We start from the raw sequence: 18,533 nt of genomic DNA, 5'->3' as shown, positions 1-18,533 counted from the left end.
CAAGGATGCGCAGTCGTCTCCGCAGGCGGCTGTTCTTTGACTAATCAAAGTGTTGCCGTAAATTTAGAGCAAGCATTTGATTGGTTGTTCTGATTTAGAGACTGATTCTAACTCTTAACGACAATCATTGATGTCATTGCGCAGTTTTTTTACTCTACATAATATCTGCGCAACAGAATCAGTCCCTTAGTCTGCTGGTCATTGCGCGCACGCACGCACGCACACACACACAAATGAAATATCTTATATTCTTATACCATGAATACATATATAGATAATTTTTTTTGTTTATTGCATGCGGATAGATTGAAAACGAAAATTTTTGTAATCCCATTAGGGAACAATAAATCTTATCTATCTATTTATTAATATAATATTAATTTTTACCATCTGCATTATCAGATGCATCATCATCACTGGCATCAAGATCGTCTTCTTCATCGTCCTCATCAGCTTCATCCTCATCGTCTCTTCGTCTTCCTACATCATATAATCTAACACATGATTCCTGTATGCTAGAGAATTCACCCATATTTTCTACTATAGCAATTTGAGTGTCAAATTTGTTGCAGGCAAGACCATAAATTCCCCTTTTCACATCACAAGTTGCTGAAATATTAATATATGAGAATAATCTTAATTAATTATTTATAGCAAAAGTAAAATTCATATAAAATAAAACTTATCTTTTAAGGGAATGCTAAAATCGTTCTATTTTACCATCATTTCCATTCGGTGAAAAATCCGAATTGAATTTATGGATTACAAAATTGTTATAGAATTAAAGTACGTATAAACAGAACTTCAGCTGTATTAGATTTCAAGAGAAAATTAAAAAAAAAGTTAAAAAACTTACTTTTGGCTCGTACATACAATTGTCATTTCAGGTATATATTTGCTTCATATATAAGAGTTTTAGAGTCCATATCTTAAAAATAAGCAGCTTAAATTATATTATTGGAACGAACGATATCGAGTTTGTAGAACTAAGATTGAAAGTCTAGAAGAAAAATTTTTTCACCGAATGAAAAATATGTGTATACGGATGCTTTGCAGAGACTGAGAACGTCAACACAGCTGAAATTCCGTGTAGTTGCACGGTTTTGCAATAGACGATGCTGGCATATGTTAGATAAGGATAGATATATATGTTTGAATAAGATAGAACGATATACAGAACGATATCCCATTTTAATATTCCCCCAAATAATTTTTTTATTTTTGATCTTAGAAAAAAATATTTCAGACAAAATTGTATGACTTTGAGGGGGATATAAGATAAGTGTTAGTTTGACCTTGAGTAATTGAAAGTCATGTGAAGGTTACCTTCAATTTCTTAAATGGAACTTCTTACTTTTTATTGCACATTCTTGTAGATCATCGCCAGAGCTTTCCAAAACACTATAATTAAGTTCATTTTCATTATTTATCATAATTTATTTCATTACTTTTCGAGTTATAAAGCTTGCAAGTTACAGCATTATCCAAAGTGTCCGATCGACGACTAAAACCTCTTTTAGGATTATGACCTGAATAATATTCGTTAAGTTTTCTCGATTGTTTTTCTTATTTTCATTTTTGCACCAAACATTCATTTTTACATAAAAATGAAAATAAGAGAAACCATTTCCAATGACTTTGATTTTAACGAATGATCTTCAAACAACTAGGTCAAATGACACCATCTTATGTCCCCCTCAAAGCCATACAACTTTTGTCTGAAACATTTTTTTCTAAGATCAAAAATAAAAATTATCTAAGATAGGACATTAAAATGGAACCCTGTATAAAGTAAGAAATAAATCAAAAATGTCATTATTATCGAATTTGGAATTTAAAAAGTCTCTATTATTGACCTCGATCAAGTTCAGTAATCGATTTAGAATCCTCTTAAATTGTAATAACATATTTTTTGTGTTTTTTAAATATAATAATAAGCTTCTCTCTTACCAATATTACTATAATCTAAAGCATCTAGAGTCTTGAAAGATGTTGCGTAATGAGAATCGTTTTCATTGTCTTGGTCTAATGCAACAGCATATATAATATTGTTGACTGGCGAGAAGATTACTTCCATTTCATCAAGAGTAGGAACTGTCTTAAGTAAGTGAAATGTTCTCAAATCCCATACTTCAGTATTAGATACAACCTCAGTCCCATTTGGATGAAAAACTCCATTTAATATTTGATTCAATTTATCAAATTTATGAATTTCTTTGCCTGAATTAACATCCCATAATATGCCATCGCTAAGTACTAATTCGTCATTCATACTAAAAGTTGCTCGGTTTTTAGTATATTGATTTGAGATAGACGGAGTCAAAGTTGTTAATAGTTTTCCAGTTCCTATATCATATATCTATAATAGAAAATAATAGAAAATATGTGAAATAGTCTTAGTAAGATCTTTTAAGATATAATGCAATTGAAAAGTGAAATAAGACGCTACTGATAACTTAATTATTAAAATAGTGTCATTTAAATTAACATTAGCGTATTTTTATGCGATGTAGTTAAGTACAATTAAATGCTAATAGAATTAGCACATATTTACCGTCGCACTCTCGCCTTGGGTACCAATTATTCTATCTTGTAATTTGCTAAATTCAACATAATCTTCATTTTCTAAAGGAAATTTCATTTCAAAGAACGCTCCTATGTCCCAAAGTATTGACATAGGACTTCTCCAGGCGGTAGTAGTTAACAAAAGATTACCACGCTGATTACATTCCATATGATACACATACGATTCATGACATTGATAAGTTGCTTCTTCCATTCCTGTATGAATATTGAACATTTTGATGTCTCCAGTCTGGGTGCCCAAAATGAGATATTGTGTGCAAGGCTGCATTCAAAAATATGATTAAAGAGAGATACAAAATAATAGTATATAAAAACTAGAATAATTTACAATAAATTAAAATTTACCGAAAAAGTACAACAAGTGAAAATTCCTCCTACATCAGTAGGCCGAAAAGTTTTTATAGGGCAAAAACGGCTATAAATATGCCTTCTATCTAATCTTCTACCATCCATTCCTAATGCTCTTCTTGCTAATCTCACTGTTACATTAGTAGGTGAAGAATTTTTTGTACATGGGTCTGGACATTTATGTGGTCTGTAATATTAATGAAAGTCAGAAATGTCGAATTCGAAATGCTGTATCAATAAGCAATGATGAGTGGAGATATGCATCATAATAGCGGATTCGATTGGACACACTAGTGCATATTAAAATTGTTGTATAATAAGCAATAAAGAAATGAAATACAAATATTTCAAATGATAAAACACCTAATACATTTTTATGAAGCAGCAATAATAAAGGCTGCATTTCAAAATTGACTACTAGTACTAAAAATCTATAGTGCATATAACGTGAACTATAGATTTTCAAATAGCAGTAAATTTTGAAACATGGCAAAAGTGTACTGATAATAAGGTTTCGCAATTTAACATATACTTATATGAAACATGTATTTTTACATCAATTTGTGACTTTAATGTATCATTAGTGTCTCCAATCGAATTCGCTATTCGAGAGAGCCATGCACGTGTAGCAGTGTGGGTAGTAACTGAGGTACTATTGGGCTCATGATGTAAGAAGACAAGATAGAAGTACCATTCCCGAGAATGCGCGGTAAGAGAATGAATTTTAAGTTAAAAATTTGATTGGCTATTCCAATATGCCATACGGAAAGTGTATAGGGCAACATTTGATTGGTTATTTCTAGTATTGATATCGCAATTTCTAGTATCGCATTGCGCATTTTGCGCAATGATACACATTGCATTCTTACATCATAATTGGGCTCATATGTACTTGGAATGGAATGAGAAAAAGTAAAAAATTGAGATATGGTGTATATGAAAAATTTTTAACAAGAATCTAGAAATACATATGCATGCAAATTTTCGATAAAATAATTTTTACCTTTGTCGGAAATATTTCTATTTTCAGAGGCTTAGAGTAGGGATTATTCCATATCATTTTAACTAGATTAGTCACTACAAAATTTTGTAAATTTTTGACAATGTTACCATTCATTTATTTATGTTTAGAAAGTTGACAACCAATTAAAAAAAATGTTTTATTTTTTATGTTTGGTCGTGGCGATTATTTTAAATCGGTAGTGATAGCAGTTTTACAGTTTTTGCGTTAATTATTATATATATAGCTGTTATTCTACTTATTCTATTTGAATTAACAAAAAATCATTCTCTTTAGATTAAAACATGGTCTTTCTTTTACATCATTACAAAAATTTTTACACTTACAACATACGTCAAGATAATTGATTTTTAAGGTGCTGACCTTTTATGAATATTTACCTATATTTTTAGTCTGCAAATCATCTCAATCAATTTTTATCATTGCACGTATAACGATGCAAATTCTAGATTTGTTTTATTTTCTCCATTTCAGTTATAGCTATTAAAGCTATTAAATTAGATGTTTTATACTTTACTTATCTCGAAAAGTCTGTTGAAAAACTGGAAAGCAAAACAATTTTTTGTCATCTTTGTACTTTTCTGATATATCACTATTCACATTAAAAAATGATTAGGACGTTTTGTACCCATCCTGATAAAATTTTGAATTAAAGATTGAGAGAAATGTAAAATTTATATTAGAAAGATAGATAGATAGATAGATAGATAGATAGATAGATAGATAGATAGATAGATAGATAGATAGATAGAGAGAGAGAGGGGAGGAGGGAGAAATAATAATGAAAATTAATAATTTTAGGCGAAAAGTTGTAATAACGTAAAAAAAAAAGATTCTTCTCAAGAGAATGAATTTTTATTATACAAATCAAATAAATAAAACAAGAGTTAGAATAAATTAATAATTAATACAAATATTTGAAAATTGTAAAATTGCTGTGTCGATTTAAAATGACCATCATGGTAAGTAATAAATTTATTTGAAAAATACTTTTCAACTCTTAAAACATAAATAAGTGATAACAAAAATTTTTTAAATTATGAAGCAACTAGCGTGATTAAAATGATATGGAATGATACTTACTCTACACTCCTAAAAATATAAATATAGCTGGCGGTAAGGATAAAAATTATTTTATTAAAAAGAAATTTTGCAAGAATGTTTGTAGACTCTTATTTGTCAACAAATTTTTCTGCCATATTTGAATTTTCAACTTTTGGTTTTTCTCTATCCTCATTTACACTCTTAGTGCATTGCTCGATGGTGTAGCGATTCGAATCTGCATCACTGATTAAAGTACATACATAAATAAAATAAAACAAATAATAAAATTTTTTATACTATACAACTATTTTATTCATAAATAGAGAAATATTACTTACTCAAAAAGATTGAATTGTGGACACGTTACCATAGGATTTTTACACAAAGCATGTTGATTGGTTAAATATTCTGTAATAATAGAATCGAGAGTAACAGATAAATTAGAGGTGGCTACACCAGGCCCTCCGCCACTTCCAGGATCTCTGAAAATCTGTTTCTGTAAAGATCTACAGCTAATTGATTGGGATTGTATCATAGATTGATAATTCATTGGAATGATTAGAGGTTGCCTTTCAGATGACATTGATTTCCTATAACATAACAAATATTTTAAGAAAAGAAAAATGATTGAAGACAAATAAGAAAATAAATAAAGGAAAATAAAGTATTGAAGGAAGTATAACTCTTACTTCTGATTAATTTGTAACTTAATCGGCTGATTTGCATTATTCGAAATAACATTTTGATTCAAGCAATCTGCAAGTTTTAATCGAATATTATTATTTCCAGATGATGAACTAGTGCATCCACCCGTATGGGATATAAATCGAGATGATGTGGGAGTATTATTTCGATAAGTAGTTTCTCTTTGTGTACATCTATTTGTATTATACAAATTAACAGGGGCACCTGGAGAAAAACTACTTCTTGGCTAAAAAAAATAACATTTTGATATTTGTAATAATAAAAATATATAAAATATATAAAAATATATAAAATATATAAAAATTATATTATACAAAAAGTGTCAACTGTTAATTATTTTATAATTATTAAAAAATATGCACACACACACGCACGCACGCAGAGTGGGACAATTAAAATATTACAAACTATGTAACTACACATTGTTTTATATAAATACTATGTGTTTTCGTTATATCAATTGATTCATCTCATTACGCATATAGATATTAAGATATGTTGGTTTCCGATTCTTTAATAACTCTTTAATCATTAAATGTAGAACCTGCCTATGCACGTCTCCGTTTATTATATTCTTTCTCCTTATAAAAGCTCCTCAACTCTCAATTTCTTGTTCGAGTATGTTGATACCGTATATACATAATTTCAATATGTATATAATCGAATTTTATTTTGCATACAATGCTAAATTCGATGATTTAATACTTGTTTCAGGCTTTTAATTTTAGCTAAATAGCTACGTTTACATCATGAATTTAGACCGTGACCTATACCCCTAAATTCGACCTAAATTATTTAGATCCCTCGCTGTAACACTTGAGAGATGACCAGATCTGGCTGTAGGTCAGACTTCGGTTGTTGATGACTTGACCTGAAATAGGTCGATCTACCATCATTTGTTAATCTCAAATTGATATATGTCATGTCGTTGATAATGAACATATTATATCTTGTAAATAAAAAGTTCAAAAAATATTTAAAGGATCGTATTCGAAAAGTTCAGAGTTCGTGTTCAGGCTGCTTAATAAGTTAAAGCCGGTGTAAATGGTTGGTGCTTAGACCTATTTTGGATCGCATTATAAGTCAGACCGTGCATAGATCTCTCGTGTAGCTAATATTCGGTTGACTTTCATTTTTCGTTGTATTGTTTCATCTGTAATATTTGTGTTCAAATATCCTTTTTTACCTATATGATTGTCTTCATTTCAATGAGAAACTTTTCAATGAGAACTTCATTTTGCTTCATCGTTATCTTTTTAATCGTTTTTATCTTATCCTCTTTGATATCATACAAATAAATTTCAGGCTATCTTCTCTTATATAGGATCTTTCAATAAGGACGCTCGAAATTTGTTAGATCATAATAGCCGTGTTGTTGAAGTGACATCTGTCAAATTTGTTGTGAAATGTTTAGTAATGTATGGCAAATCATCATGGAAGGTAGTGTTGAGCAACGTGTGCAAATAAAATTTTATTATCAAAATCAGTGCTCTATTCGAGAAACGTTCCGCGCATTACGTGATTTTTATCCTCGCCACAATCGTTCTGCCGAGTCGACTATTCGACGTTTGGTGGCCAAATTCGAGTCAACCGGTTCGATAAATAATTAGCCAACACCAGTACGTCGCCGAAACGCAAGGTCTGCTGAAAACATCGCTACTGTGCGTGAGAGTGTACGGGAAAACCCGAGGCAGTCAATTTCTCGTCGTTCACAAGAACTTGGCCTTTCTGCGACTTCAACTTGGCGAATTTTGCGTCGGGACTTGGGTCTGCCCCTATAAAATTCAACTCAGGAACTTAAAGTAAACGATCATAGACAACGCCGTGTGTTCGCTGTTGGGTTCTGGAGCACTTGGAAGTTAACCCAAATTTCGCCAAACAAATCATCTTTAGCGATGAGACCTATTTTTGGATGAATGGATATGTGAACAAGCAAAATTGTCAAATTTGGGACGATACCAATCCACGCGAAATACATCAGCTCCAAATGCATCCCGAGAAAGTCACTATTTGGTGCGGATTTTGATCTGGTGGAATCATCGGTACTTCTTTCAAAACGAAGCGGGCGTTGCCATAACCGTCAACGGCGAGCGCTACAGATCGATGATAAGTAACTTCTTGTGACCTGATATGAATGATATCGGTAGATAACATGTGATTTCAACAGGATGGCTACGTGCCACACACTGCATGCCACGAGACATTCTACACGAGCAATTTGAGATTATCTCGCGCGGCGGCGATGTGAACTGGCCACAGAGATCGTGCAATTTAACGCCTTTAGACTTCTTCCTTTGGGGCTATCTTAAATCGCAGATCTATACGAATAAACCGCAAACAATTGATGCTCTCAAAGTCAACATAACAAACGCCATCCAGCAAATTCAGCCAGATTTATGCGAGAAAGTCGAAAATTGGACCGCCCGAATACGTCATCAAGCGAAGCGGCGGACATTTGAGCGACATTATATTCCATATTTAATGCCATAAAATATTCTTTGAAATAAAAAAAAATTGAGTGTATCTCACACACAACTTGTTTTATTTACATTTAAAAATCGAGCGTCCTTATTGAAAGACTCTCTATAATGTGGTAGTCAAATACTTCAATCTCTTATCCAATGATATTTGTTTCTCTACTTTTAACTCTAAATTCTAGAAATCTACTTTTCTCTTACATTGCTTCTCATTTTTAACAATTTTTATTATGTCAGTAGATTTTATTTTCATTCTCATACTCTTGTTTCTCGTCATAGTTACTATCATTGTTAACTTATGATAATTGTTAACATTAGCGAAGCTCAATACTTATTGTTGCAAATGCTGTTATACATCTTTTATCAAAGTCTAAACAACACTTCGCTGATTCCTCACTTTTTTTTTTGAAGTTCATTCTGAAACTATATCGCGTTTCATTGCGTATAAATTTATAAATTTTGGCAAATCAATAAAACTTATTATTGTTATTAAAATAGTTTACGATATTTTACATTTTAAATCAAAAGGTAGAATATCTTGTAAACAATTAATTTTTCGATATTTTTGCCTGAATACTTTTGAATGTAGAATAATTAGGGAATTATATTACGTAAAAAATATTCATATTATTCCATTTAAAAAAATAAAAGCGATCTCTTATCTAAATGCGATCTTAAAAATCGACTTAAACAAATTTTAAATTGTTTAATTTATCATTATTTGAAATTCTCCTTTGAAATTATATAACTTCTGTCTGAACATATTTTTGATTTGACGGATATTTTCAGAGATTTCTAATACTTTAAATGTCCCCCCAATTGTACACCCAGATGTATAAGTTTAAATCCGTTGTTTGCTCATAGGCATTAGTGAGTGTACAAAGCTACCCTGGGCACACAACACACTTTTTTTTGTGTGTTTGATGTATTAATATTGACATCTGTCAACATTAACCAGTGCACATCATCAGCAATTTCATACAACACATACATTTTTTTTCGTAATCATGTCTAATTTTTTTGCTAAAAAAAAAGCATATGCGGGAAGCTTTGCTTTTCTGTTTCAATTTGAAGAAATCGGCTGCCGAATCGCATCGAATGCTTGTGGAGGCCTATGGCGACAATGCTTTATCGGAAACAACGTGCAGAGATTGATTTCGCCGGTTCAATGACAATTTTGACTTGAGTGACAAGAAGCGTGAAAATCGGCCTAGGAAGGTTGAAGATTGTCAATTGCAGGCTCTTTTGGACGAGGACGATACCCAATCGCAAAAAATGTTTGCCGAGCAGTTGGCTGTCAAGCAGCCATTTCCATGCGACTACATGCCATGAGGAAGGTTCAAAAGATCGGAAAATGGGTGCCACATGAACTGAATGATAGGCAGATGGAGCGACGCCAAAACACATGCCAAATTCTGCTTGCCAGATAAAAAAGAAAGTCGTTCCTGCATCGAATTGTAACAGGCGATGAAAAGTGAATCTATTTTCAGAATCCTAAACGCAAGAAATCTTGGGTTGATCCCGCCTAATCATCAACATCTTCCTCAAGATAAAATCGCTTCGGACGGAAGACGATGCTGTGCGTTTGGATCAGAAGGGCGTCATCTATTACGAGCTGTTAAAACTTGTTGAAACTGTTAATGCTCACCGCTATCACCAACAACTTATCAATTGCATCATGCTCTGCGTGATAAAAGGCAGCATTATCGGAAAAGACATGACAAGCTGATTTTCCTCCACGACAATGCACCATCGCACACGTCAACAATGGTCCAAAACTACTTGGAGACACTCAACTGGGAAGTGCTACACCATCCCGCTTACTCACCAGATCTGGCACCTTCTGACTATCATCTGTTTTCGTCGATGGGCCACGCGCTCGCTGAGCGGCACTTCGATTCTTACGAAGATGTCCGAAAATGACTTGATGAGTGGTTTGCCTCGAAAGATGAGGAATTTTTTTGGCGTGGTACAAATTGCTCGAAAGATGGGAAAAATGTATAGTTAATGAGAGCAAGTACTTTGAATAAATTTGTTTTTACTTCCTAGGAAAAAAAATGTGTTTTTCTGACTAAAAAACAGCGGATTTAAGCTTATACATCTGGGTGTACCTATACAGGTACCTATACAGGGTGTTTTCTGCATATGGAGTGTAAGATACTATATATGCGTGATACGTTATACTAAAATAAACGCGTACTTATGATGAATTCGTGATTGGAAGAACTAAGTGCATATTAAAGCCGTTGATTTAATTTACAATATAAAAATGAAATGCAAATGTTTTGAATTATAAAGTACATATTTTACTAATAGTATAATAAAATTTATTGAAATTTTATTGAATATTTCAGAATTGAATCGATTTCTATGTTTATGTATAAATCTTTACGTTATTTTATGTATGATACGGCTTTAATGCGCCCAATCAAATTCGTTATTAGTTTTTGGATGGTATTCATAAGTAACGTTTTAAGATGTCAATACGATTATAATTAATTTACAATATCTTAACTGTAATTAAGACAATCTTAAATAATAAGAATCAATTGTACTCAACTGAGTACCGACTCTTTGATCTTCTTCCATATCATATTGCTTAAAATATGAGAAATTAACAAAATAATTATTGCTTTCATTTCTCATGTAATAAAAGAAAACTAAAAGAATTTTCTTTGATTCTACAGGAAATATTTTCAAGCATTAAGGAGGTGTTCTAATGTAGAAGTTTAAAAATCGATTTTTTTTCTTAAATTACATGTCATTGAAATTGTGTTTATAGAAGAAATTTGTCATATTTACAAAATTAAAGAAGTTATAGTGCCTCAAAGTGAACAGCGCACAGGTATTGAATTAGGGCTGTTAGACTATTATTGTTAGACTATTATTGTACGCCGAATAATAATTCTGTAGCGTTGCAAGTTATTTAGAGTCCTTCAAGAACATACTTTTAGGATAATTCTAAGAGAAATTTATTTATGTTTTGTATATAAATATCAGTACTTCGAGTAATGAACAGAGCGGAAGCAAGCGCATAGCAAAAGTATATTTACTTATATAGCTGAACACAATATCGATCGAATAATAATGAAAATAGATAGAAAAGGAAAGAGAGAAAATCCAAATTTCGAGATTTACGGCAAATGGAGGAGATTCAAAAGAAATCAGTATACTGCCGAAAAAGAAACCAGATTGATCGTTCAGAGCGAAAGTCGAGTTACGCCTACGAAAAAATTCGAGAACAAGCTAGGAAAAAAAATCCGCACTGTAGGACTTTCTTGAGAAGAATAAAGAGATCTTGGACTGGCAGATTAACTGTAAGCAATATTATTTTCATGAAATCGATATGAAAAACTTGAAATACATTTTTTTCGAAATCATGTATTTTGAAACTGTTTGATGAATATCTTCAATTCTGGCCGATCGCGTCCAACTTGCGTGTGCAGACATATCATTATCATTGATATCACGATTAGATGGAAGAAAAATTTTTTTCGATTTTTACAACTCTTCAAAGGATAAAAAAAAACGTAAAATCACAGATTTAACTTAGTGCTGTCATTTTAATAATTTTCATATTTTAGTTTTTCTCATAGTTCCATAATCATAACCACACTCATATTGATTAAGAAACATCTTGAAGAAACATCTTTGTTTCAAATAAGAAGAAATGATAAATATTAAGATAATTATTTTTTTCCAGCCTTTGGATCGAGGATAGCCTTTATATATCAAAATTTTCGCTTCGAAAAAATTCAAATATTGTTGAAATAAATACAACTGTAAAAAGTTCTTTGTAAAAATTTACATTGATATTTAACAAAAAATTCGAAAAACAATGTAAAAAAACGCCCTTTATAATAGAATATTTCCTTAGTTCTATTCTCTTCAATTCTTCTAAACATCTTCACTACTGTAAAATACCATGCCTGAGTGCACGAATTTCGGACAGTTTAATTAGCTAATATTAAATCATTTTCAATAAAAATTATTGCAGCCTCTACATTTTTATATTACAATTTTCGTTTCGAATTATCTCAGAAATTTGCTATTATATTACACTAAGATCGGGTATTCATAGTCAGATCTTATATTCAAGACCGTCTTAAGTTCAGTCTTGAGATGTTACGAACCAATCAGAAATCTGCATTAGCATCTTAAGACATTATTTAAGACGATCTTGAAATAAGAACCGATTATGAATATCGCCTCATGTTTAGGATATCCTGTGTATTAGACTGACAAGAAAAAAATTTTTTTTTAGTCGGCCTCTTGGCTCAAAAGCTTCCATTTCATGGAAGCCAAAAAAAAACCCAAAATCTTTATCCAAAAATATTAAGATTTAGAGGTCATTAATAAACAATTTTTAAATCAATGTTTCAATTTTCCTTAATACATGTTTAATTCGATGCAAAAATAATATAATCCGAATTTTAAATGTGATATTGTATGTTTTTTGGTCGCTGAACACGATACAATAATTCATTTAGATTCTACGATATACAACCTTAGAAAATACAGCCCAATTAAAAATAATCAAATTTCGAGTTCAAGATCGATTTTAGCAAGGGACTTCCTACAGGACCTTTAAAAGTTGCATTTAACTAGCCTTGTAGAAGGTCCAGAAAAATTCGAACTAGATCTTGTTCTGGGTAAACAGATCTATAATTTGAGGAAAGTAACGACTCATTTGAACGCTTGGAACTTTGCTAAAATCAATTTTGAACTCGAAATTTGGTCATTTTTCATATTAGTCGAGCTGTATTTCTTAAAGCGTATCGTAGAACTAAATAAATTATTGCATTGTGTTCAATATACACAAATAACAATAAAAAAAAGAAACGTACAGTACCACATTTAAAATTCGGATTAAGCCAGTTTTGCTTATCAAATCAAACATACACATACATTAAGGAAAATCGAAACTGATTTAAAAATCATTCACTAGCTACCTCTAAATTTTAATATTTTTTAACAAAAATTTAGGAGTCCTTTTAGCATGAAATGAAAGCTTGAGCTGAAAGCCCGATTAAAAAAAATTTTTTTTCCTTGTCAATCTACTGTTTATACACATACCGAGGCACTATCGTGCTGCATATTGCATGCACGAACCCATTCATTTTTAAAGACATTTTTGAAAAAAAAGAAAAAAAAGAAAAAAAAGAAAAAAGAAAGATTTAAATGAGTTTATATTTTTCGCATAAAATCTAAATCTACAATAAAAATTATCATATTTCATTTAAAAAATTTGGACTTCCAGTTTGGATAATCCATTTCCGGTCAAAACTATTCTCTAAAATTAAAAATATTCGATAATATGCGTACTCAATTTACTTAAAATTTTTTGGATTTTTTTATAAGAATCATTTACCTTGGTTTTAAATGCGTAGTACGAGTTGTTTGAAGTATTCTTTATGTATATATGAGAGCATTTTCTGTCAAAAAAGCCATCCTCTGTCCAAAATTCAGCTCAATAAAAAATTTTTTTCTGAGTTCAAATTATAGATACACATGTTTGCTTTCTTTAGCACTTCGGCCTTTTTAGAAATTTAATATGGTGAGCCTAACATGATGATTACAGTCACAAACTACTGATTGAGAACGCTTGAATCTAGTGTTGCGAGGGAGGGAAAGAATCCGGGAAGAAAATGTTTCTTCCCACGCTTTGAGGGAAAGAACTCGTAATGGAAAATTACTTTATTTGATGTTATTGTGATGATTGTATTTCATCAACGTGTATCAGTTGTCTTAAGATTCATAACTATCTACAGATCTATTTATTTTTACAGATTCAAAAATCCTTTTCCAGTATTAAAGCATTAATATATGTATGTAAGGTGGAGTTTATGCTGAGAACAAAAAAATTTCGAAATTAAAATCTTAATCAAAATTTTTTGTTGTTCTCATAAATAATAAAAATTCCATTTCACAGACACGTATTAATGCGTATCTTCAATCTTGGAAAAGGATTTTCGAATCTGTAAAAGAGGAAAAAAGAATCTGCAGTCAGATTTTCTAATTAAAATGATGGATTCAATATGGCGGACAATTTGAAAAATTCTCTTCATTTATATGAAAATCGGTAATCGGGAGTTCTTTGGATCGCTAATTATAAATTCGTATCCGGATTCTATAGAATTCAAAATGGTGGATCCAATGACTAATCAATGTACTGACAATTGACTGTGTTACCTTGTAAATCCGGAATTTTTCGCAGAAAAATCCAATATGGCGACACAAAATTTTTCAAATGCTTTAATTCATATCAGGATCGGAGAATTTTTAAGATGCTGATTACGAATCAGTTCTAAGATTTCTGTAAATTAAAATAACGGATTCAACATTTAATATTTATAGATAATATGTTAAATTAACTTGTTTCAATTATCTTAGAATTTACATTTTAGAAAACATTATTTTTATGTTATTTGTTCATTTGTTCATAAATTATTATTTTAACACTAGGAAATGTTAAATATCAATTGAATAAAAATGGCTAAAAACACATTTGTTTAACGTTCTTAGCAATTTTTAACATTTAAGCATTTTTTAAACATTTCACATCCTACTGATTGACAATATTTTCAGCTAGTTTTCAATGTGATTTTTTCTCGTTTTCTAAAAATTATAAATTTTGGATAACACATTTCGAAAATCTATTCCTCAGTTATTTGAATATTTTGTATTAATAATATTCAACATTTCTTAATATTAAAATAATACATTTTATGAATAAATGAATAAATGACATAAAAAATATTTTCCAAAATCTAAGTTCTAAGATAAATGAATAAAATGTTTTAACGTATATAAATGTTAGATCCGTTATTTCGATTTACAGAACTAATTCACTCACAGCTAATTTAAACCTTAAAAATTCATCGATCTTTATTTGAAGTCAAGATATTTTAAAATTTTTTGGTCGCCTTATTGGATCTGCCATTCTGACGGCGATCAGAAAAATTATATGGATTTATATATGGATTTATTGGGCAACCGAATCAATTGTCGGTATTTTGATTGGCCATATTGGATCCGCTTTTTTGAATTTTGTAAATTCGGATAAGGATTCATGATCAGCGACACAAAGAACCCCCAGTTACCGATTTTTATGAAATCAAATTAAATCCATCCCGCCATATTAAATCCATCATTTTGAATTTTGGAAATCTTGTATATTTTTCATCTCTTTGAGATTCAGAAAACAGTTAGATACCGATGATCATAAAAATTGGATGAATTTTGGCCCATCTGATAATGAATGACGATTTATGAGTTCTTAATCAGTACTTCATGAACTATAGTCATCATATTGCGTCTACAATATTAAATTTCTAAAAAGGCCAGAGTGCTAAAGAAAGTAGACGTGTGTACCTATAATTTGAGCATAGACAGAAATTTTTCGGTTGAGCTAAATTTTGGACAGAGGGACGACTTTTTTGACAGAGAATGAATATACATAAGATATCCCACAACTCACGCTCATCCTTTTAAGAAATGGCTTCTTTGAACGGATTCTTTCTAAGACGAAAATTTTAATACAAAAATGTCGAAGCTATAATAGTTTTTAAATTAATAGTGATTAAAGTTTATTAATCACGGAGCTAATATTTCGCACGATCAGACGATATATCATCATGACGATATAACAAGAGGTGTTTCAGGACCCTTTCAGTAATTTCAAGATTATCGTAATATACAAATATGCAATGACATTTTTATTAAGAAATTATTATTGCTTCTATACGGAATCTATTTGTACATTACGTACACATAATTAATGTCGGAGCGTATAACAAAATCATCAATTATGATTCCATTGAAACTCCATTGCTATTTTTGTTCATATTTGAAATAAATTTTGTTCATATTTGAAAATTGTAATTTATTTCAACTAATTAAATTATATTTTTTTTGTATTATATACTCATTTTATTACCTAATAAAGACTTTTTTATTGTCAAATTGAGGCATTTGATTTGAGAATATCAAAACCACAAAGCGATATACTTTAGAACTTGTAAAAAAATTTGTTTCTATGAATAAAATTTGTTTCTATAAATAAAAATATGTTCCTTAAAAACATTTTATAATCCATTTAAACGCAATTTTTAAAGGCCTTACAGAAGGTCTCGGGAAAATTTCAATTGGATTTTGTTCTGGGTGAACACCTACAATTTGAAGGAAGAAACGACCCATTTGAACGTTTGGAACCTTATTAGAATCGAATTTAAACTGGTTTGGTCATTTTTTCACATTAATCAGACTATATTTATATCATAATCTATATGTATATCGTAAAACTAAATGAATTATTGCATCGTGTTCAGCGACCAAAAAAATATAGTACCATATTTAAAATCCGAATTAAGTCATTTTTGAATCAAATTAAATATATATTAAAGAAAATCAAAACTTTGACTTAAAAATCGTTTACTAGCGACTCTAAAATCTTAATATTTTTTGATAAAAATTTAGAGATGTTCTTTTGATATGAAATGGAAGCTTTTGAGCTGAGACCAATAAAAAAAAATTTTTTTCGTGTCAGCCTAATATACCTAATATACTTTGTATATATGAGCCATTCTATGGCAAATCGACGGCTTTCGTTACCGACCTGTTTCAATTTTTTTATTAATTTTTTTATTAATTTATTAATTTTATTAGGAAAAAAATATGGAAAAAACTTCAAACTTTGTTTCTACTCGAAAAATCTGATTAAAATAAATTAAGTCGATTTTCGTCAACATTTTGAATTTTTATAAAAAAATTCTTCAATGTAGTAGAAATATAAAAAATTTAAACCGCATTTGACTGTGGTCAAAATTTTCATTCTATTTTTTTTAATTTTTTTAATTTTTTTAATTTTTTAATATTTTTTTATTTATTATGTTAATAGATTTTTAATAGATTTTTGTTGATGAGTTACATAAAATCGTATTATTTCATAACGATACTAGAGAATATATTTTTTCACAATTATTTAGGAAATAAGGACATTAGAGAATATATTATTTCACAATTATTTAGAAAATAAGGATTTATAAGAATATTATTTGAATAAAATAACATCTTTTAAAATATGTGAAGAAAATTAATAAAGATTATTTTTATATAAAGATTTTATATAAATATTCCATAAAACATTCCATAAAAAATCCTTTTTATTTTTCATTTTTTTTCTCACTCTTGTACGTTCTATAATCCAAAGAATTTGAAAATTTTTTTTACAATACACCATTTTTTTTAGGAATATTATGAATTTTTTGAGTCTCAAATAGGCTTTGCTCTTTCAAGTTAGTAAGATATTCCTTTGCTATGTTATATTCTTCCGTTAATGAGAACTTTATTACGATATTTACTGATAACTACTCGTGCAAGCCTTCAATGCTCATCTGATCGCCAGATAACTGCTCCACATGAATTGTTCGTGAGATTCAATGAATTTGCCAAATATTGTAGTAAAATTCTCATTAACGGAAGAATATAACAAAGAAATATCTTGCGACTCGAAAGAGCAAAAAAATTGTACCTGAGATTGAAGAAATTCACAATATTATTTCTCAAAAAATGATATATTTATTGTAAAAAAATTGTCAAACTTTTTGGATTACAGGATGTATAAGAGTGAAAAAAAATGAAAAATAAAAATAACTCAGAATGAAAAAGAGATCTTTATATAAAATCTTTATACAGGTGTTTATTAAATACGATAAAACTGATTAGATGAGCGACTAAACTGAGTCGAAAAGTCCTCTACCATTTTCCAACTTTCGCAATAGTTAACAAAATATCAATTATTAACAAGATTAATAAGATATCAAAAAAATTACCGAATATTTTCAATAATTTTTTACTCAAGTATTATCAACTTTACAGAAAAACAGTAAGAAACAAAAATTGTTTATTTTCTTCTCATAAAGCTCTAAGAATTTTGTGTTAATTTTTTGTGCTGCATTTTCTTATTGGCAACTATTTTTACCAATATAAGAAAACGGCACTAAAATATTTTGAAAAAATTCTCGATACTTTAAGAAAAGAAAATAAACAATTTTCGTCACTTGCTGGTTTTCTATAAAGTTGATAATACTTGAATAAAAAAATATTGAAAAACAATATTCAGCGATTTTTAGTAATTAATATCTTGTTGATTATTGTAAAAATTGTAAAATGTTACAGGCCTCAGTTTAGTCTGCTCTATTCCTATGCGAGAATTTTATCGTTATTTATCAAACTCTGTATAAAAATTATTTTTTATTAATAAAGGACTCCGCACTAATCTTATGTAAAATGGAATCGAATTGGCTGAAATTTTATTATAATGCAGATCATGATGTCCTGATTAAAAATCT

The 18,533-nt window shown here is 29.8% G+C and overlaps 1 protein-coding gene across 1 annotated transcript in view; it reads right to left on the bottom strand.

The window, feature by feature from the left end:
• The window catches only part of LOC105620809 (protein mahjong), a 110,914-nt gene that overhangs the window by 10,339 nt on the left and 82,042 nt on the right, over positions 1-18,533 (bottom strand). The window contains exons 9-14 of the mRNA XM_012202291.1: positions 5,689-5,930; positions 5,338-5,589; positions 2,932-3,121; positions 2,555-2,848; positions 1,951-2,359; positions 388-609 (exon numbers count right to left, since the gene is read on the bottom strand). Coding sequence (XP_012057681.1) covers positions 388-609; positions 1,951-2,359; positions 2,555-2,848; positions 2,932-3,121; positions 5,338-5,589; positions 5,689-5,930 — 1,609 coding nt within the window. The remainder of the gene's footprint in view (positions 1-387; positions 610-1,950; positions 2,360-2,554; positions 2,849-2,931; positions 3,122-5,337; positions 5,590-5,688; positions 5,931-18,533) is intronic.

Source organism: Atta cephalotes (genome assembly GCF_000143395.1).
Source record: "Atta cephalotes unplaced genomic scaffold scaffold00029, whole genome shotgun sequence".
In the NCBI taxonomy this organism is placed as follows: Eukaryota; Metazoa; Arthropoda; class Insecta; order Hymenoptera; family Formicidae; genus Atta; species Atta cephalotes.
This window is presented reverse-complemented; position numbering and strand designations above follow the sequence as displayed.